Source organism: Homalodisca vitripennis, chromosome 2 (genome assembly GCF_021130785.1).
Source record: "Homalodisca vitripennis isolate AUS2020 chromosome 2, UT_GWSS_2.1, whole genome shotgun sequence".
Classification (NCBI taxonomy): domain Eukaryota; kingdom Metazoa; phylum Arthropoda; class Insecta; order Hemiptera; family Cicadellidae; genus Homalodisca; species Homalodisca vitripennis.
In genome coordinates, this window is record NC_060208.1 from 188,464,356 (window position 1) to 188,488,158 (window position 23,803).

The 23,803-nt window shown below is 35.2% G+C and overlaps 1 protein-coding gene across 1 annotated transcript in view; it reads left to right on the forward strand.

The window, feature by feature from the left end:
• LOC124355177 (endoplasmic reticulum metallopeptidase 1-like) overlaps positions 1-23,803 on the forward strand; it is a 56,845-nt gene that overhangs the window by 21,162 nt on the left and 11,880 nt on the right. The window contains exons 5-7 of the mRNA XM_046806179.1: positions 10,755-11,060; positions 13,092-13,321; positions 19,379-19,559. Of these exons, the coding sequence (XP_046662135.1) occupies positions 10,755-11,060; positions 13,092-13,321; positions 19,379-19,559 (717 nt within the window). The remainder of the gene's footprint in view (positions 1-10,754; positions 11,061-13,091; positions 13,322-19,378; positions 19,560-23,803) is intronic.

Genomic DNA, 23,803 nt, shown 5'->3' on the forward strand with positions numbered 1-23,803 from the left:
TTTTTACTTACTTCTAAATTGGAATTAATTATATTAATATAGAACTTTCTTTATAACTCCAAAGACACTTTACACGAACATATCTGCAAAACATAGAAATTATATCGAATTAATTATATTAATATTGAACTTTCTTTATAACTCCAAAGACACTTTACAAAATGTGAGATGGTGCACAACGAATAAAATGTCATAATCTTTTTGTGCTATTGGAATATATTCAAATTAATAGGGCAAAAGCAACATATTATAATGTGGAGTCCTTAATTGGTAGTAAATAAATTAATAATTACACTACAAAATCTGTAATAAGAGTTATGTAATAGCTGTAATAAACTAAGGGTATTAAAAAAGATTAAAAAAGAAACTTGCGAGTAAATATTCAACCAAAAACATAATAATAGAAATATGACAAAACCAATGACAACTACCTGACTTAAATACCTAACATAGCACGTGACATCATTAATAAATACAAAATTTTGCTAATTATATTATATTACTGTAACTGACAAATTCAGTTTAAGATCATATATGAGTATATTTTTGGTTTACAATTTTAAACATTTATATTTATGTAAGAAATATTACACTTATATTACAGAAATTTTATGTAATACGGATGATGAAAATAATTTAGTCCTACTGATCTCTAATGCTACGAATATAAAGATTTATGATACAATTACAATTACACAAATTTATTGAAGACTCATTAATTCGGATATAAAACGACTCATTAATTCGTAAGATAATAGAAATCAGAACCGTTCCGAACTGAGGTCGCTATTAGCCGCATGTACAGAGTTTGTCAGGAATTTTCGGGATTTATCGGTACTGCTCGGCTCTGTCCCCACTCTTTCTCTCCGCCTCGGTTGATCACTCCATTAAATCTCACACGTGAGGAGCTCGTTGATTTTGTCAGTTACCTGGATTTAGATCTTCTTAAGGAAGATTGGCCAGTTACATCATCCTAGTGTTATTTAAGTCAACTTAACCCTTAGTGCGCCGCCGCTCCCGCGCGCCGTCGTTCGCTAGACCGCCAGACGTTTGAGCACCGCACGGATCCAATACCACGGCACCTCTACGGCAAAATCACCCATTTTTGCCTGGTCACATATTAAATTACATAACTTTCGTAAATTTTGAGCTAGCCTTTTAGTTTTGGTTTTGTTTTTGAGGGGAAGAGATGTACTTTCAGTTGATGTAATAAATTACAGTTTTTTTTTTACATTTGTTTAGTAGTATGTATGCCTGTCGTAATTAACAAAAAAAAAATCTTAAGTTTGAGGTCCAAAAACACACTGAATAAGTAACTTGGGCTCAAAAAACGTTTTTTAATCTAAAAGTACGTATTGTTTTGAGCATATACTAAAAGTTACAAATATATTCCACAGAAATTGCATAAAATAATGTAATTTAAGTACAATTCAAAAAATTTCAAAAATTCCGCTTTAGGATGAAGATACACTTGTTACTATAGAAACAAGTAAATATCAATATTTTATAGTTGAAATGAAGCAGAGCAATACAATTCAAAGTCGATATAAATATATTTTATATATATTATGTTTAAACTATAAGGACAAAGGCGTAAAGTTCACAGAGCCACTATAGTGGCGGTCAAGGTACCGTACATCTCGAGCCACTATAGTGGCTCACGGCGGTCAAATGGTTAAACAATTGATATATTAGTACATTTAAGTACAGTTTTGTTAGGAACTATAATAAAAGTAGAAGCAATATTTTTTAATTATACACTCAGTGCATATTTTAAATTAAGAACTTTAACAAATTACGGAAAGTAAATGTTCATTAGATAAATGATTTTTAAAAGAAAATTTTTCCAGAATACAAATTCATTGAACACATTATAGGTAGCATTCAGGCCTCGCATAAATCATTTTCTCTGTCCCTCAAGTATAAATACTCCATGCAATAAAAGGTATCTCAGCTGAATTGTTAGAATTAAAACATTTCTTTTCATTTTTGTCAATAGTAAGATGTATGGAACTTGTTTAAAACTTTGCCTACAATCAGTAGCACATGCAACATGTCAATTCACTTAAGAGTGCTCCAAATAAAGTTATATATTTAGTATTTCATTGAGCTGATTAATTGTACCATGACAAAGTTGTGAATATGTAATGAAATTAACCCTCCGGCTGGCGCGCATTTGAGCCTTGACTGGCACCCTGTTTTGAAGCTTCGTGCAGAGTTTTAATTTTTTATCCTGTACAATTAATTATTGGAGAAAACACAAAAGTGTTGTACATCAAATTACTCTGCAGAATATGTTGTACAATATAAACATAGTTATAATTTGACTTACCTGAATAATGGTGGATGTTTAACCCTTTGGATGCCAACGTACCGGTATTACGGCCGTCGGCTGCTCAACTGAAAATCGCCAACGGCCGTAATATAGGTACGTCACGTTTTTCACCTGTAATTTTCTTATAGTTCATCTTATTGCCGCGAAATTTTGACTAATCGATAGTCGATTAGTTGCTTTGCAACCACAAAGTAGTTAATTCGTTTATGGACTGTTTGTTTGGTCGTATTTGAGCTTCGCAGCTGTTGAATTGTTTGGTCGAGATTAAGGTTACGTTCATGTTGCTATGCGTTGTTTACGTTTGTAATTCTCTCATTACTTTTGTTGTTAGGGCATTTTTACTATGCCCCTTTTATTAGATTCATTGGTACTTTGGGATTATACAGACCACACCCAGACATGAATCGTTATTTGACATTTAGCTTCAACTGATTAATAGATTAGCGTAGAACAATATTTCGTCGATATAAAACAGGCATTGTCTTATCGCAAGCCCCTCCCCATCCTCAGACAGTTGACATTTAGCTTCTACTGATTACTAGATTAGCGTAGAACAATATTTCATCAGTATAAAACAGGAATTGTCTTATCGCAAACCCCTCCCCATCCTCAGACAGAGGTCAAAGTCGAGCAGTGTAGTAGATAACGTGATTGCAGAGTCTCGCCGCCCGTTTCGCTTTGTTGTACTTTCGTATTTTACCCCTACATTTCTCCAAACACAAAAATTCAACAAAAACAAACATTACCAAACAAAAACTAAACTCTTTATTTAAAAAAAAAACACACAAAACTTGTCATTATTCTTGATCAAACTCCGCCACCCAAAATGCGAGTGCCTCCGGCCGAAGGTGCTTCCGAAGTTCGCGCTGATGTCAACGAAAGAAAAACATCCCTCGAGATAGTATCTATCAGTAAATATAATTCTAGAGGGGCTGATCAGAAATATAAATTGAATTGTAATGGAAAGGCAATTATGTACCGTGCAAAAAACTTAAATAATCATGTGATGCCGCGCGGCCTGCCGTAATCGGGATTCTCGAGAAAGATAAGATAACAGCGACCACAATACCGATCACAATACCTGGAAATGCTTGTTGATTGATGGAATGTTAGTTCTGTTACTCAAATACATCGTTTTATAATGTTCTAAGTTCATTGAAAAAAGTTTAAGCGAATCTGACCTCATTAACAATTGATAATCTTTGTAAGTTTGTAATTAAAAAGTTGTTCTTTCGTTCTACAATGTTTGTTTATAATATATCTATAAATTTATATTTTTGTGTTCTTCATAGTGGTGTGGTTGGTATAATCCCAAAGTACCGATTTGTATAGTGTCAAATATTGATTTGTGAATATAGTGTAACATTACATACAACGTCCATGCAAATTACAAAAACTGTGCCCGTGTCACATTTAGTGAAAAAAATCATAACTGGACTTCTATATAAGGTAGGCTTTTGAAATTTTGTAATTAGGTTAAGGGTTAGATATAGTTTTACTAGGATATAACAGGAAATCAGCATACATTTTCTTTTAAACCACTTATTTGTGCTAAAAAAAATGTTTTTTGGAAATTTTAAATTTTTTTTCTTAATTTTTAACTTTTTTATAAGTTTAAATTACATTTATGCAACTAAAATTTACCAACAGAACAAGGGCATTTCATAAGCAAAATAATGGTAAAAAAATCATCAATATCTGTTAAAAAATAAAAAAGTTATGATACATTTAGTGAAAGCTTGCAAAACTGCTGTAAATGCCCTTGGCGTTTCTGGGTAGTACTTTTGGAAAATGGGCTGGCATCCAAAGGGTTAATGGTCAGAACTCAAAACTTTTTTTTTCAAAAAACACTTTTTTATATTATGCCATTAAAAAAAACTCAAAATTAATTTTATTTAAAAATCTAAAATATGCGTAATGTTCACTTACTTATGCAAAAAAAGAAAATAAATAGTTATAAACACTTTTATTTACAAATAAAATTACAAATTGTATATTGAAAAAAACAAGACTATATACAAGCACTAACAGTTGCCGAGTCGCGTCACGCGGAAGTAGTCGGGAGCTTTTAGCGGCCAGTAAAAAAACAAATATTCATATATATATAAAAGTCAATACATGATTAGAAAGTTTGGGATCTTGTGATTAAAGTGATATAACTTTTATGCGATTCGAGCGGTAATTATCGGAACTATGACGTAATTAGTAAACAATGTTTAATGAGTCGTATATTACGACTCTGCCAGTTCACGGCGGGAAAAAATGAGTCGTAATTTACGACGTTGCCAGCCGGAGGGTTAATTTGTCTTTCATAGCTGATAAATGTTGGATTAATTTCTCAGCTATACATAACTTTATGAGTATTTCCTATGAATTTCACTTACATCACTGAAATCATTATTGGACCCAGCCCTGTAAAAGTGTGCATAAAGTCAATACTATTCGTTCATATAAGAATTAACTTAGATATTGACAGAATATTTTTTAAATCAGTTCAGTGACCAGTTACTATTAGACAGATGAGGTACGTTTTGAGAAACATATAATAAATATTTGCAGCCTGTAATGTTCTATTTGTAATGTATTTCATGATATTCTATAATTTTTATCACTGCCTTGTATATTATGACATTTTAATAAACCAAAACATTCAAAAAAGCAATGTTGATATTGACTAATCAAAGTATTCAAACTAATATTATTGCCCTTTTTATAAATCTACATACCATTACTTGATTTTAGAACATATAGTAATGTTTAATATTGAAAAGAAGAAGTAACCAGTTCTGTCAGTGACTTCTAAAAGTGGATACCATTACTCAAATCAAATCAAATCAAATCAGATTTTTATTGCCGGAACATTCTATAATGCATGGCAAAAGTCAACTTTTTACTTGCTAGAATTTTGTCATACACCCCACAATAGATCTCATTCAGGCATACAATTTACAAATTTACATACATCAATTCATTCGCCAATGATTCCCACTTCCAGCGACGGATTCAGTCAATCTTTTTAATTGGTGGTCTCCCAATCAAATGCTAAAAACTCGTCTACATTATAAAATGCTTGTGACACTAAAAAGTGTTTCAAACGAGTCTTTAACACCTTGGGCGTTGGAGCGTTTTTTATTGAATTTGGTAATTTGTTGACGAAATGAACACCTGCCTGTGAAGGCAAGCATTCATAAACCACCGTTCTGTGCCTACCAGTTCGGTAGTTATCTCTGCCTCTCGTCTCATACGCATGTATGTCCCGGCCATTCGTCATGGTACATTTAGACATACAAAACAGAGTTGTTTCCAAGATGTAGAGACTGGGCAGCGTCAACAGTTGTAAATTTTTGAAGGCTTCCTTGCACGACTCTCTAAATTTCAACAGAGCGATAATGCGGATCGCTTGTTTTTGCAGCTTGAACACTCTCATAAATTGATTGTTTGCACAAGCTCCCCACAACACCAACCCGTAAGTGAGATGGGGGTAAATCAAGCCAAAATACGCCATCATTAGAACCTGAATAGGGCAGTATTTGGCTAGAGACCTCAAAACATAAATGCCTGAAGCCAATTTGGAGCAAACGTGATCGATGTGATTATTCCAAGTCAACCCTCGATCTAGGTATATTCCCAGGAATTTCGAGCAGTAGACTTCTTCCAGCATTGTGTCAGCCAACATAACAGCTGGCTCGTCATGCCTGTCTACTGATCGCAAAGCAAAATTTAGAAAATTAGATTTTGCAGAATTTGTCTTAAGATTGAGGCTGTTGAAATGTTGGACGCAGTTGTTGATCTCAACAAAACTTTGTTGTTCCAGAATCAATTTTGATTTGCTTGTGAAACAGAGAGTCGTGTCATCAACATACTGCACAAGTTTTCCGTGCAGAAGTGATGAACCTACGTCATTGACATAGATCAGGAAGAGAATTGGACTGAGAATTGAGCCCTGTGGGACACCATAGCTCAGGTGAATTGGTTCAGATAGTTTGTTTGCGATCTGGACAATTTGGGTTCTGTGGCTTAAAAATGACCTGAGCCACTGGAGAGGCACGCCTCGGATGCCATGAGATTCAAGTTTGTCAAGCATTGTAACATGGTCAACGCAGTCGAATGCTTTCGATAAGTCTAGGAACACACTCAATGTGGGATCCCGACGTTCTAGCCCCTCTACAACCATATCGACTAGACGTACAACTGCGTCTATTGTCGACTTACCCTTCCTGAAGCCAAACTGGTCTTCAGATAGCTGGTTGTGCTTATTTAAAAATTGAAGCATTCTTACCAAGAAAAGTTTTTCGAATATTTTGCTCAAAACTGGCAAAATTGAGACAGGCCGGTAATTGTGTGGGGAGTGGGGATCATCTTTCTTAAAAATCGGGCTCACTTTCGCGGTTTTTAGGAGTGAGGGGAAAACTCCTTGTTTAAAAGAGAAATTTACTAATTGGGTTAAAGGTTTCACAATATGCTTTGAACATGTTTTTATTAGCCACATCGACATTAAATTTAAATCATTTGATTTTTTGGCTGGGAGCTGCTGAATTATTTTTTCAAGCTCTTCCTCAATGACAGGTGCCAGTGCCATGGAGGCTACTGGACACTGTCTCCGTCTTGGGATTCCTTGTGGCGGTGATGGGCAAGGGCCTTGCTCATAAGCAACAGATCCAAAGAATCTGTTAAGCCCATTCGCAACCTCAACCGCGTCCTCCACAAGTCTGTCACCATTTTTTAATTTGATTTGATTGTTGCATGATTTGTTTTTATTGTTGATGATGTTCCAAGCAGTTTTAGAAATATTTTTTGAAAATATAATTGATTTAGAAACATCATATGCCTTTGCCGCCTGGATCACTTTTCTGTAAATTAGTTTGTAATTTCGAAAAAATCGTTTGAATTCTTCATTGTGTGATGTTTTCTGAATTTCTGAGAAAAACTTTAGTTTTTCTCTAGAAATTAAAATTCCTTTAGTGATCCATTTCTTGTTTACCGTTTTGGGACAAACTTGTATGGTTTTGAGAGGACAGTACATGTTAACATGAAAGTTTAGTGTATCACTAAACATTTTAAAATGCTGTTCTACCGAAAGACTTGATTCTTGGAATTTCCAATCTTCTTTGGAAAGGGAAGTGTTGAGGAGAGTGATGTTTCCTGGCCTTAAGTCTCTTATTGTTTTAGTGATTTTGGGCTCCCTCTCGATTTTTACTCCACTAATAATAGCCTCTTGGCCATAGTGGTCCGAGATAGCTGTATTGACCACGGACATTGCGACACTTGGGAGATTAGATATGATATTGTCGATTGTCGACTGTGTAGACTGTGTCACACGCGTTGGCGTTTTGACCAACAACTCAAGGTCGAATGATCTTAACAAGTCGACAAATCGTTTGGTGGAAGGGTGATTAGTGTCCATCGCATTAATGTTAAAATCGCCCATTAGGATATAACCCTGCTCATGGTTAGTTAAATCCATCAGCAGGGCTTCAAAATTTGTGAAGAAATTTTCCTCATTGCCATTGGGAGACCTGTAGATTCCGATGACGGTAAATTTTGATCTGTTCGAATTGAATTTTATCCCAACTGCTTCAAAGTCTTTTTCTATAGTTTTGACAAGTGAGAAGGGAGAAAAAGAATAATTTTTTTTTGACAAAAATGGCGACTCCTCCTCCTTTGGAAAGTTGTCGGCAATACGAATTAGCCAATGTGAAATATGGAATTTGGCATAGGTCGATGTTCTTGTCATTAAAACCGTTCTCAGTTACAACAAGTACATCTGTTTTCGTTTCTTCACACATTAATTGAATTTCGTCAAGCTTGTTAGTGGCAGATTGGGCATTTTGGTGAAGCAGTCGGATTTGAACCTGATTGAGAAATTTGGAATTCGTCTGTATTTGTTGGGTAGCGTCAGTCAATTTTGCTCGTCGGCCGTCTGTGGGGTCCCTAAAAAAACACAGGCTGCACTGGCGCTGGAGAAGGTGCCGCCGAGTTCAGTTGTTGATGGTTCTCACAGGAACCAAAGTCGGCCAGTCTCCCCGCAATCAGTCGTGCCAGAACCCTCTTGCCGCACATTCTCAGGTGCATGCCGTGGGCAGTAAAGTTAGGACGTCGGATGCAGTTCACCTCCAGTACCCTTACATCCTTATGCCGATTGCAGAGTTCCGTTATGTAGCCATTCACCATCCTGATCGTCCTGTTTGTTGCGTTGTCAGGAGCTAAGTCATGGCGGTGGGGAAGGGTAGCTACTAGCACTTTGGAGGATGAGCTAAGTTGTTGAAGGATTCCCTCCATGTATTTGTAAATTATCTCCTCCTTCCCCGCTGCAACATCATTGGTGCCCGCTATGAGGACATAGCAGTGGTTCGAAGATGGTGGGATGTTCGATGGCGAGACGATGTGCAGCAGGCCGGCTCCGGGTTTACAGACACCACTCACTTCGTTCCCTGGACCTGTAAGCTTACCGACAAGACCGGCGATATGTCGGGTGTGACTATCACCCAATATGGTGACTCCATGGAAGGGGATTTGTATTGGGCTTTGTTTTTCAGCTGTCACATGCTTACTATATTCATGTTTTTTCTTATTTTTCTTTCTTCGTTTTTTGTTGTTATTTATTTTTTTCCTGAGAGGACACGGATTTATTCTCCCTGAGAACAGTCTCCTCATCAGTTAGTGGCTCTGGAGGGTTTGTTATGGGAGGTGTATGGATATTCGACAAGGTGGGGCTTGGTTTGGTCAATATGGAGGGGTTTTTGTACAGTTTTAGCTGTTCTTCAAGAGCCTTAATTGCCGATATCATATTGGATGCTTCTTCCTTGAGGATGATGCACCTTTCACAAGGTCGCTTCAACCTCGTTACTTCTTCCTCCAGCATTTTTATAGTTTCCTTAGCCGGCGTCTTTTCATCAGCCACACGTGTCATGATCTCAGTTTGGGTGGTTCGATGTTCAACGGTGGTTATAGCAGGTTCCGATGTCTTTGTTCGAGGTGGAGGAGTTGAGTGCAGAGGAAAAACTTCACTCGTGTACTGGGATAGTCGCATATCGTTTTGTATTGCATGGTCGAGTATGGATTTCATTTTTGTTTTCAGCTGCGATATCTCATTTTTCAGGGCTAAGTTTTCGTTCTTTAGAATGCTGTCTATGTCTGGCGTTGTCAGTGAGGTTGCTGTGTTAGTTAACACTTCAGATTTAGGAGTGTTATCCTTCGGAGACGACCCTGGAAGGTCCGGCGTAACGGAGGTCGGAGTGTTGGACGCGGTAGTGCTGGCGCTCTCAGCCGCGGGTGTCCGGGCGGGCGTGTCGGCGCGCATCTGTTGAGGTGTCAGCACCAGAGACCTCATAGTCACAGGATGTGGGCCATCATGGTTATCATTTGTGGACAATATTTGGGTTTTTTCCAAATTTGTTTTTACCATTGCCTTACAATTACGTCCCAGGCATCTCCAGGTAATATCTCCGTTTTTTGAGTGATAACTTTCTCTAAATTTATTGTTATTGTACAAAATATGTGGTTTACCATTTTTCGTTTTTTCAATAGTAAAGTTCATGCTGATTTATGTAAAATGCTTAACTCAGTTGATTAATAAATAATAACAGTAATAAATATTTAATAAATAAAACAGGAATAAATAGTTAATAAGTAAAAGCAGCAATAACAAGTTAATAAGTAAAACAACAATAAATAGTTAATAAATAAAACAGCAATAAATAATTAATAAATAGCACAATAACACAGATAAATAAAAACCACAGCCACAATTGTCATAAAATAAAGTTTTGATTAAAAGTATTAAAAAACTTAGTTATTGGTTCCTGTTAGAAATATTTAATTAACAAACGAAGTGACAAAAATATATCTGCAGCCAGGTGGATTCGATCTGAGGACCCTTGTACTGTTAATCAGTTACGCAACTGATAGCGCTACGAACGCTGATAAGAGAGATCGTATATTTATCGTTCATGCAGTATGTAACTCCGAAGACCATTTAGCGTGGGATTATTGCAAGTTTCACGTTTAACCTTGAAACATCCAAGATTACAGGAAAATAAACAAACTCACGAAATTAGTCCTTCCTGCTTATCGAGTGCACTTTTAAAGGGTCAACTTACTAATTAAATTCAAATATTTATATAGAAACTAGTTAAAATTAGATAAAAACATCGGAGCTTAGCCTGCACGTGTAAACGGGGTAGGACCAGCTGAACATGAACAATCCACAAAGTCAAACTGTAGGGTTAACATTATCTAATAAATTTATGAGTTATGTTACATTAATCTCCGGACTTCATACAACAATTTTTCATTCCTATACATTTGTGTTACTGTTATATACTGATGTTTGCAATATGTATACATCTACTAAAGCTAACTAATTAATTTACTATTGCGTGTTCAATCACTAATCCAGAATTTCGGATATACAATTTAGGGTTAGACTTTGCCTGGTCATCGAACGGATATGTGTACCACACAAAACTGGATAATGCCGCACAGATCCCATTGGGCACATTGCAACGCACCGGGGACAACATCCTGCCACTGGTCCTGAGGCTGGTGGCGGCGCCAGAAATGGGCAATGTCTCAGCCCACCGTGCTGGAAACCTGGTGTTCTTTGACTTTCTGGGTGCCTTCATCGTGACGTGGTCTGAGCCCATGGCTGCCTTTGTGAACATAGCTGTGGTTATTGTGTCCATCTATGTTGTCCGCTGGAACATGAAAGATACCAACAGACAAGGTGAGTGCAGTTTAATCCTTCTGGGAGCAGGATTAAAGAAAATTAATATGTCTTAAAATTGTACACTCCTATTTTTTGGAAATATGCCCCAAAACTGCACAGGTATACCAGCAAATGTTTCCTTCGAGTTGTGAAAATATCATAACTAGAAGCCCAGTAAAGATGGAAAGATGTTTATGGTAAGAAAATGTGCAGAAATAAGTTGTCTTCAATATAAAAATAATTTTTAGATTTTAAAAAGTTGTAAAATACTATATGAAATACAAGAAAAGCTGAAATGGTTCTGTACAAATGTTCCAAATTAAAAAAAAAAAACACAAAAAAACAATATCAGCATAATAGTAATAAATACTTTTATTCTTATGTCTCATAAATAATTGGTTTATTACAGAATTGTATAGCCCTTTATTTATTTTCAGTTCTGATGATGTCCCTGGAACAAGTGGGTTAGGCCCCCATAAAAAAACATTTATACATATGTGGATTTCAATTGTAAATACTTGTAACTATAGTGGCAGTAATATTAAAACACTGAATACAGCAAATAATAATGAAAAGTATATTTAAGTTATAGACTAGTACATGGTGATTTTTTTATCAACTTTTTTATTTTGTACAAAAAACATTGTTTTTAAGTTTTTAAAACAAGATTTTCTGTTTGAAAATATTTATGCATGAGCATTTGTGTAGAATAGAGGAAGAACTCAGCTTTAAGAAAAAGTAAGTCCGACTATGGTTTTCTCATAATTCGTTAAAAAATGTTATTTATAAAAAAAATCATTAAAACGGGCCAAACGGGTGGCAGTGTAAGAAAGTTGGCAAAATTAGGACAGTGAAAGTGTTAATAAACTGTTTTGCATAGAACATTTGTTAATATATTTCTTGATGCTCTTCTCTAAATATGATAGCTTTTCCAACATATATTTACTGAACAAGTCAAGACCTATTATAAAATCTCAAACAGCAAAATAAATAACAGCAGTAAATAAATCTGCTTGATCAGGTGACTTGCATACTCAGTCTATGTGACTAGTCAATGGTTACAAACCAGAATGGATCAACTATTGCGGTAAACTGGCTCAAAACATGTATGTGCAAGTGCTTAATATACAATTCTGCTTGTAAGCACTGGTCCTTACAATTAAACTTATAAGTATTAACAATCTCATAGAAAACCAGTGTGTTTACTGGTTGTATCGTTTCAGTCAGGATTTTCTATAGGTAATAAATAGTGAAAGCCTTCAATATAGGAATAAAGGTTAAAGGTATTTTATTGAAAAAATGTTCATTATTGTAAGAAAATGATGAGGCTTAAGTGCATGGCAAGAGGAAGAAGAAAAAGATGTTTCAAAATGGATTGTTCTGTGAGTAGGCATTGGTAGAGAATGGATATTATGTGTTATGTAGTTATGATGGGAGATAAAAGGGATTTGATTGTATTCCTGTGTAAGTTTGAGTTAAAATTTTCATTCTGTAAATACTTCTCACTGTCAAAATTTGATTGATTCAATTTTAAAACCTATTCAATAAATAGTGGTCTACCCCAGCAAACAATTCCACATCTCATTACAGATAAAATAGCCAAAATAAATAGTGTTTGCTGTTCGTAAGTCCGTCAAATCTCAAATTTTATGAATAGGGTAACATGCTTAATGTAGATTCCCACTTAAGTGCAGACTGATGTGATTTTTCCACCTCAGATTATCATCCAAAGTAACATCAAGAAATTTACATATTTTTATTTTGTGGAAGTTAATTTATTGTTGTAAAAAGTAATTGAAGTTAATCTTAAAAGTTTGTAATAAAATGAAAATTAATTATGGATGTTTTTGGGATATTAAAGGAAGTTTTTGTATGTGTGTGAAGTAAGCATGAAGTATTAATAGTTTATACTTGTTTCAAGTAAATGTTTTATATATTGAGAAGAGTTTAGTGAAATTAAATCACTGGTAATATTAAAATTAATGTCACACTGTGCAAAAACTGCTTTAGTCAGAAATAGTAGATCACATGACCGGGTTGGTGTTGTAGGTATTCTAAGACGGGATTATTTGAGACAACTGTTGTTCTGTGGACTGGTGATTTTGGGCTGGTGGCTGTTGTCTCTGGCGTGCACGGCTGCCATCGCTACCACTCTCACTCTTCTAAACAGGGCCATGAGCTGGTTCTCCCGCCCCGTGTGGATACTGTTCCTCTACATCATACCCAGTCTGCTTGTGTCCCTGGCCACCGTGCTGCTGGCAGCCAAACGCCTAAAGAAAGTGAGTTACTAATTGTGTTTCTCAAATTAAATTATTATTTGGATTCTGCAGTACGAGTACAATCTGTTTAGTTTTTGATGGATAGAGATGGAGGGATTTAACTAAGGACACCTTTCTATAAAATAGAAGTAAACTTTCTATTAACTGTTACAACTTTGCACATTTCTCCACATTGGGATTTGGGGAGAGGAGGGGCTCAAAATTTTTAAATGTAAAGAAAGACCCATTGAAAGGTTTTGATAAAAGAAAAACAGTGGAAACTAGAGCTTTCTATCTCAACCCAGTACAAAATGGCAGCTCATTGAAATTAATTAAGTTAAAAAAAGCATGAATGCATCCTGCTCAACCTTCAATGGAAAAAGATAGAAAAATGAACGAAACAAAAGCAAACTATTTCCCCAAAATGGGCTTTTAGGGTGGCAGTTTAACATTTTTAAATGTTAAGTCACAGTAGCCATTAGTAATTTCAATTACTTTATGCAATATAACAGCTGAAACTTACTAACCTGTGTTTTTTATTTCAACTTGTATTTCAACTGTATTTAACTTAATTAATTTCAATGAGCTGTCATTTTGTACTGGGTAGAGATAGAAAGCTCTAGTTTCCACTGTTCTTCTTTTATCAAGACCTTTCAATGGGTCTTTCTTTACATTTAAAAATTTTGAGCCCCCTCCAAATCCCAATTTGGGGAAATGGGCAAAGTCGTAACAGTAATCTTAGCTCTACATGAGCACCATGAATCCCCCTGTAGACGTCCAGGTGAACATTGATCTCTTCCCAAAATATGATCAGGATGTCCGGGGGACTGATTCAACACAGCTCTGATTCATTGCTTTGAGTGTTCAATATGCAAACGTTATGACAGAACACATCTCGAGACAAGTGAAAGGTAGCCTCAACACTAAAAACAATTTGGTTTATGAAATGATTCAGTCCATTTTCATACAGAACAACAATAGCAAAGACATACCTCTTTAATTTGTCATATGGCTTCAAAGCATGCAATAGTTGAGGATTTTAACCATTCAGTTCAAGTCCTCTCTTCAAAACTGTTAACTGTATATTTAAGGAAATCCAACTCATGTCCAAATTTCCACTCAGACCTTTTTGGACTTCTTTAAAAATGGTTTTGAATCTGTTCTACGGTTTTATCTCCTTTTTATAGTTGACTTGTTCACGTTTTGTCTAAAAAATCTCTTTTTTTCCTTAAATGTCTTATCCCATCAATAAATGCTGTGTCTGTCATTGGGATTTTCATGAAACACTTGATGATACTGATACTGCACTGAAATCACAGTATAAAACTTTGCTAGCCATAAAATATATTTACTTTTCTTTACAAAACTACCATTATGGCTGTTTTCATAGGAACTTTAGTCACATATGAGATCATTGGATTACTCAGCCAATTAAAACAAAACTTAATAAATAACTTTTTAAATTTATATCAGTTCATAACCATTATGGCTGCAGTGCCGATCCTACTAGACATAGATTACACTCACTCAACATAAATACAACATCCATCCCCATATGTATGGCCTTCCCAAAATCCACAAACCTACCATCCCTCTTCGGCCCATCATTAGTTCTCGTGATTCACCTTGCAGGAAATTGTCTAAAGTCCTCTTGGACATCTTAACACCCTTTGGTAGGAAAAACTGACTCTTTCATCAAAAATTCCAGGGATTTCGTAGAGAAGTCAAAATCCCTAAAGTTGACTGAAACTGACAAACTGGTAAGTTTTGATGTCGAAAGTCTATTTACAAATGTACCAGTTCCAGAAACTCTCGGAATTATTAAATCACGTCTCAAAGAGGACCAAACATTAAAGGATAGAACTAAACTTCCCGTGCCAGTAATTATGGAACTGTTAGAACTATGCACTCAATGCAATTATTTTGAGTTAGAGGGTAAAATTTACCGTCAAGATGAGGGGATGGCAATGGGTTCTCCACTGTCTCCTATTTTCGCCAATATCTTTATGGAGGAATTCGAGTGAAAAGCTTTGGCTTCAGCTCAGTTCAAACCGAAGATTTGGTGGAGGTATGTGGATGATACCTTTGTTATTTTTTCTCATGGAGACATTGAATTAAATAATTTTTTGAATCACATTAATAGTATTTCTCCTTCCATCCGCCTCACAATGGAAGTGGAAGTCCAAAACAAGCTTCCCTTTTTGGATGTGTGTGTATTAAGAGATAGGGATGTCCTTAAGACAACTGTTTTTCGAAAGATAACACACACAGGAAAATATTTAAATTATCAATCAAACCATCAAAAATCTGTCAAAGAAGGAGTAGCCTATTCGTTGTTTGATAGAGCAAAGAGCTTGTGCTCAGATAAAGATGGAATGGACTAAAAGAAGAATTTAAGAAAATTGAATCGGATCTCAGAAGCAATGGATACCCTCAATTAGTAATTAATAAGTGCAAACGAACCAGAAGAATCATTCCTGAGTCAGAAAAACAGAATTGTGATAAATTTGCGTTTATGTCAATCCCTTATGTGCCGGGATTATCGGAGAAAATTAGAAGAGTAGGTAGAAAGTACAACATTAGAACCGCGTTTAAAACACACAACACTCTTAGACAAAGTCTCGTAAAAACAAAACCAAAAAATGGCACATAGGATTCCAAAAACTGTGTTTACAGTATAAAATGTAGCTGCAATAGGGAATACATAGGCGAGACAAAAAGACCACTAAACGTAAGGATAAAAGAACACAAAGAAAACACGAGAAAGGGTTTCACAGAAAAGTCAAAAATTGCACACCATTGTTGGTCCGAAGACCATCATATGAATTGGGATGAAGCCCACATAATACATCGGGAACCACATTTCTTCAAAAGGAAATTAATTGAGGCAACATACATTAAATTGGCAGACCAACCAATCAGTCAACCATCAGTCGAGATTAGGCCGCTTTGGTTGCCAATTCTAAAAAATGAACTAAAGAGAAAACCAAAAGTATCAAACGGATCGGATATTTGTAGTAAACCAATGCGGAGTCACAATATGGTTTTAAGAAGTTCATCTCGCATGAACCAATAATAACGAAAGGGCCCATTCCTGTTCCCCTTCCCTTGTATTTCCGCCATCTTGTTTTAGCCAGCCGTCACGATTGCCATTGGCTAGTCCCTCTGGTCAGTCGTAGGTGGTTAGTAGACGAGTGAAGACGTATTGTGACCTGTATTCCGTAGTTTAGTTTTAATGATTAGTGTTTTGTATTAAGTGCATGTCTTTAGTGTTAGTGAAGTTGACAACAACATGTAGGTTGTGATTCCTGACTTAGGCGTGCCACAACGCTTTAGTAAGATTTGTTTATTTTAACCTAGTTTGTAATTATGTATTAGGTTAGTTCTTTACCTGAAGAAGAGATCAGATTGCAGATCTCGAAACGTAGTGTTACTGTTTTCTTGTTTCACTGAACGATGGCAAATGTCCGGAAAAATCCTGTTTCCTTCACAATCCTTCCATCGTCAAAAATAACCTTTAAACAAAGAATCCATCCCCAGCTGTGAAAGTGTTAATGCAGCATTAAATATGCCAACATATATCTAGCCTCAGATAGAAGCAGTGTCATACATAATTCATGACAATTAACACGACAGTAATGTTTTGTTGGAGTCTTTTATTATTTTTATTCCATGCAATAATAAGTTTATTTAACTAACCAGAGTAACTTTCAAAATTCTCATGACCCATTTGAAGAAATTGTCTTGTTTTTTACTTCTTAAACGTAACAGTATTCAAAATGATATTGTAGTGAAATAGCTTAGTTCTGAAATATGAGTATTCTCTTGTGCAAACTACGACTTCAAATTCGTAGAGTTTGGATGTTTTGGGCATGTCTAACACTTTGATTGAAATGGGTTATAAAACAATAATCAGTACTTGTGTCTAATATAAATATTGTATAACTCCTGTCATATAATCATTAAGTAAGTGATATTACTATTACTTCCTCATACTACTATCACAGGTTCCTCTTGTGTCTTATTGTCACGTAACACATCATTAACAACCACTTTTTGGTTTAAATAAAGAAGATTAGATCAGAAATTGCTAAGTGCAAGCATAGTGGGGGGAAATAATCTAGTTTCAGTCATTGTTAAGGATGGTTACGTCGTATAATTATTCTACTATCTATAAAATTATTGAGTAAGTGTCTATTTGATGTGGTAATAACTACCGTTTGTAAATAAAAATAAAAGATTAGTTGCATAACTTGGAACTGAATTTGTATAAAAATATGTGCAGATTTTGTTGAAATTATTCAAAATACTTTTTAACAACCATGAAAATAGTTATACAAAAGATTGTGGAGAAAATAAAAAAATTGGAAATTCATTGTTTCATAATATTATTTTCAATATTAGGTAATTCTAAGCAATATATGGGTCAACCTCGATTTTTCTCATATTACAATATAATGTTCCAATAGTCAATTAGAAAAGGAAATGACTAGAATTTCTTGCCGGAAAGCAGTTATAGGGAGCAGGCTAACGCCAGACGGTCATATATTGCTTAGAATTACCTATTAGTGATCAGGGGCACTGACGTGATCAGGGCTTCAAAGTTTGGAACTACTCGAGTTAATTTTTGTTCTAAAAGAGCAAGCAGCGCGAAGCGCTGCGCAGCGGGCAGGCATCGTGCGTGATCTGGGTATATACTGAATTAATTTCAGTCCGCCCGGCGTTATCTCGGCGTTATCAGTCACTGGCGGCCGGTCCTAATCAGTTGCTATCGTGATGTGCAGCCGTTCGGATGTTATGACCGTCTGGCGGTTGCCTGCCCCCTATAACTGCTTTCCGGCAAGAAATTCTAGTCATTTCCTTTTCTAATTGACTATTGGAACATTATATTGTAATATGAGAAAAATCGAGGTTGACCCATATATTGCTTAGAATTACCCAATATTACTTATCAATATTACTCCACACTTTTGTGGAGGTGATTAGGTTATCAGTATCAGTATCATTGATTAGTTTTATTTTTTGTGGCGATTTAAAATTTGTTAAACTATTAACAGTTGACTGTAAGATTCAGTCAGTTACTCGGTTTCAGAATACATAAAATATTAAGTAGCCAAAATCTATCATATTACGGAGATCTATAGTGAAAGTGGAATGGTTTGAAAATGGGCTAGGCAGCTCAGTGAATGATGGAAATATCTATGATGAAACATGAAATTGGGGGCCTTATGCTGTGAATGATGACTTATTAAAGAGTGGATGAGAAACTTCAAGAGAATAGATGTTCCACAATGATGATGTTTTTAGATGAATTTTCACCATTTTTAAGAACTGTTTTGCATGAGATATTAACTGACCACTTAAGTTATCTCAACGGTCTTAACTAGCAGGAAGGTCTAAATAAACTGTTCACTCTCTACAAGTTTGTAAACAAAAGTAGGAGTAATGTTGAAATAGTTTAAGATAAATCTGTTATGTATAAATAAAATTATCTAAAAATATTTGTTGTTTTAATTTTAAAACAGTACTTACTTTCCAGACCACCTTGTATCTTATAATGTTGTGTAGTACATTTAGCATTAAAGTCTCTTTCAGAAACAAAACATAATATAAAGAATTCATTAAACAACACAAGCTTTTGATATCAGTATTATGTATTGATTATGTTGTAACACTAGTGTAATTTGTCATGAAAACTGAGCCTTAAATATATTTTATCAGTCTATGGATCTAAATTTTGTAATCTAAAGTGTTTTTAAAATTTTAGAAAAAAATTGTGTAATTATTAAAAATATTTTGTTTTATTTTAGTAAATAAAAGTAAAATACTCTTCTTAAACAATAAACAGGTACAACTGTCGTATAGTTGGTAATATTAACTGAGAAAAATGTATTTAAGTTTACTGTTCATCTTTTTGAAACATAATTTTTTGTACATATACCTTTTTTATTAGATAATTTACATTATTGGCTATCACCCATTTTTTTGTTTATCAACTAATTTCATGTATTAAGTTTTTTATGACCAGACTCCAGATATGTTATGGTAATGGTTTCAATGCTCTTGATGTGCCGGCAGGTGGTACGTTCACCATGGTTACAGTTCCGGCTGTTTTGGGATGCTCACCAGCTGATCTTCACCCTGTTTTTGTTCATTGCCATTGTCACTGGCATCCGCTCTGGCTTTGTCTGTGCACTCTGGGTGGCCTTCGCTTGCACAGCCAATGTCCTCACGCAGCGTACACTAGCCAAGTACAGAGGTCCTTCTAGATTCATTAACCTTTGTCTTACAAATAGATATGCTCATACTAAAATGTTTTAAGTGATTATAGTTATTAACCCTCTAAGTGCTGACTATATTCACCTGTTATGCTACATGTTTTGTAAACAATTTGCAAGTGTGTGTTGAAAGTAAATAATAAGCGCATAACAAACAACAACAAAATGTAAAATTTATGTTACTTACTGTTCCAAGTTGAAAAGTTATTAACTATTAAAAAACTTTTTTTTACTTTTTCACATTTAGCACAGCATAACACTGTACTAAATACCCAATTCCAAAATACATAAAATAAAGACGAATTTATTAAAAATTTAAAAAATATATACAACTTCCACATATTCTTTTATAATAAATACAGGAACAAAAAATGTGTTCAGTTTGCCCACTGAAAAGGCCTAAAAATCTGGCGAAGTTCAACAATTACAAGGCAACCAAAAAGGGTCCTTGTAGACATTTTACACATAAAAATACAGACACCATGTAGATAAATTATTAGTGCCATTTTTCTTGTTTATTATTATATCAAATACATTGATAAACTTGCACCCCTATTCAAAGAATAAGGCTATTGTGAGTAGCACTTCTTTCGGTGTGATATATAATTAGCACCCTTAGTGAGCTGAAGTTGACCTGAGATCTAATGGGCACATCTATCTTGTGTACAATCCACACAGATTTGGTGCTGTGGGGTTCATTACATGAAGATGAGGTATCTCTGTGTCATTGAATAATACTTTGTTATTGTTGATTCATTTTCTTATTCGTCTTTAGTAGTTGTTAGTGAGGTTTTTGTTTAACTCCAGCATAAAAATTAGCGAAAAAGCTAGAAATAAATACTTAACCATCACATTGTATTTAACCCTTTAAGGACCAACCGTCTGATTTATCGCCGGCGGTGTACTATGCGAAAAGGACCAGTCATCTGATTTATCGCCGGCGGCGTACTATGCGAAAAGGACCAGCCGTCTGATTTATCGCTGGTGGACTTTTCATATTTTTAAGAGATAATTTAATCTTCTATATGGAATAAATGTACTATTTTTCTATTCCCTGTATGTTTCTTACCATGATATCAAATTTTAAACGTCTTTGGAATCATCAGCTTGGTGAAAAAAATATTTTACGGCCATGTTGCATCGTAATGTTGTCAGGGTACTTTGGGATTATACCGACCACACCCAGACATGAATCGTTATTTTACATTTTGCTTCTACTGATTACTAGATTAGCGTAGAACAATATTTCGTCAATATAAAACAGGAATTGTCTTATTGCAAACCCCTCCCCATCCTCAGACAGAGGTCAAAGTACGAGCGGTCTAGTAGATAACGTGATTGCAGAGTCTCGCCGCCCGTTCAGCTGGTGCGTCGCTTTTTTTGTACTTCTGTGTTTTACCCCTACATTTCTACAAACACAAAAATTCAACAAAAACAAACATTACCAAACAAAAACTAAAATCTTTATTGAAAAAAAACACACAAAACTTGTTTTTATGTACCGTGCAAAAAACTTAAATAATCATGTGATGCCGCGCGGCCTGCCGTAATCGGGATTCTCAAGAAAGATAATTTATTCTTATTTTTGGTACTTATTGAAGATCAAATTCAATTTTTTAAATTTTTTTTCTTTTTTTATTTGATAAATAGATAAATCAAATAGTTTTTTGCTATATATAATGACTTAAATTTATTATTTACAATGAACAAATTTAATTATAAACATTTTAAGCCTATAAACAAATCTGTACAGTAATTAGTTCTGAAGATATGATTTTTCTCTCAAACGCTTGAAAAATCGCACATTTTTAATATGCACAGTTCTTGGTGCATGGCCAGAAAAACGCAAAAATTTTCTTTGCACATGTCAAATTTTGGTCTGGTCCTAAAAGGGTTAAACACATTAATAGCCTAAAAGCACTTGATTTAATAGAAAAAAACTAAAAGTGCTATTCAAGGTATACTACTTGTTCTTTGACTATGAGTGCTAGTTGGGTATCATACCGATAGGAATTGAATAGTTGAATATCCCACTCGGGGTGAAGCATGTCTAGACACTATGGTGACTAACATCCCTCATGAAAAATTACAAATTAAGTGTTATAGACCTCCCCCTATCCGATCACCATGTGATTTTTTAGTTGAGGTTAGTTTCCTGCGAACAGTTGATGGTGTTGTACCTGCTTTGATGACATTTAGAGTTTTTTCAACCAATAGAATCAGCCTACTTAAAGATCATATGAGTACTATTGAATGGTCGCTCCTTCTGAGCGGTCAGGACGCAACATCCTCGTGGAACTTGTTCTTTGGAGCAATCTTAAACTTAATGGAGATCTATTTTCCATGCAAACTACAGAGGTGCGGGAAGATAGTGGCCTAAAAAAAGGTAATACTGGTAGTTGGTACTCGGCCAGAACTTCATGTACTCAAGAATCATGTAATGACGCTGCACACTATAGCTAACTGCACTAAATCACCCGTGGACAAGCAGGCCTACATCACTGCAAGAAATCAATATATAAATCTGCTATTCGTGGATGCCAAGAAATCCACCAATGAACATTTTATTGATTACTTCGGGCAACAAAACTAAAGCTGCATGGCAGGTGGTGAAATCTTTGGACTAGATCTTCTTCTTCTCAATCTGGCATCTCACCTTCTCTCGAGGAGTTCACCACTTTCTACGGGGGCATGGTGGAGGAGCTGCGACAGAAGATTCCCTCTGCACCAACATCAGCGGATGTGCTCTTGAAGAAAATACCCAGACCTAATGTTTGTTTCAGGTGGAAGAGTGTTACTACCGATGAGGTCCTTAGAATTTTGAGTAGACTTAAACCATCTAAAAGTAAAGATATCTATTTCATGTCCAATGACTTCATAAAATCCGTTGTTGATGTAATTGTCTTTCCCTTGACCGAGTGTATAAATAGGTGTTTGCTTGAAGGCACTTTTCCTGAACAGTTGAAAATTTCTAAAGTTATACCTATTTTTAAGAAAGGAAACAGGGAGGATACAGCTAGTTATAGGCCCATATCTTTAGTTCCGGTCATAGCTAAGGTTGTAGAAGCAGTCATCAAGAACCAAATCAGCAAGTTACTTTGAGTTTCAACCAGTTACTTGCTCCTACCCAGTTTGGTTTTAGGCCTGGTATGTCTACGGTTGACGCTGTCGGTGACCTTGTGGATTCAATTATTTAAGGTTATATGAGAAAGGCGAGTTGTCACAAGCTCTAATGTGCGACTTAAGCAAGGCCTTCGGACTGTGTCGACCGTGGCGTCCTTTTGCAAAAGTTAGAGCATTATGAGGTTACTGGTACTGAATTGAAACTTTTTGAATCTTATTTAAATAACCGCTATCAACAAATTTCTGTCAATGGTTCTCTATCCGATTGATGCCCAAGTTCTGTATGGTGTTCCACAGGGTTCAGTTTTGGGCCCTTTTCTTTTTTTGATAATGGTTAATGACCTTCCTGATAATGTATCGGCTAGTACACTTATGTTTGCTGATGATGTTACTTTTTTTTAAGTCCAATAGCTGTTATCTCAATTTGTGTGATTACATGACAAATACAGTTCTAAGTGAAGCAGATTGAGTGGTATGCAGCAAATAAATTTTTACTGAATGTGGAAAAAAAAACTCAAATAATAAACTTTTCTGTAAAACAATAGTTTTCTCAATAGTAATATTGTAGACTTTGTACAACCTGTTAAATTGTTAGGTTTTTATTTTGACCCAAAATTATCTTGGCATTCCCATATAGAACATGTTTGTAGTAAACTTTGTAAAGTAGTGTACCTGATTAGAAGATTAAGAGAAATTGTACCCACCAACTTTTTAAAACAATGTTATTATGCTTTTTTTCACTCTGTGTTATTGTACGGTATTATGTATTGGGGTAATGGTTATAGGTGTATTAAATGTTTTATTGTTACAAAAGAAGATATTAAGAATATTAACTTTCTCAGGTTCAACTGACCATTGTAGGACCACTCTTTGTTAGAGAGAGAATTTTGACTGTGATCAACTTGTATATCTTTGTATGTTTATGTCATGTGAAAAAATAATTTATTTCAACACTCCCTTGCTACTGATGTACATAACCATTTTACCAGGTCTAGTTCACACTATTCGTTTTCCTCACTATAGGCTAAGCAAAACTATGTCTTCCTACAATGTTATGAGCATAAAGCTTTTTAACAGGCTCCCACCAATTGTTCATCACATC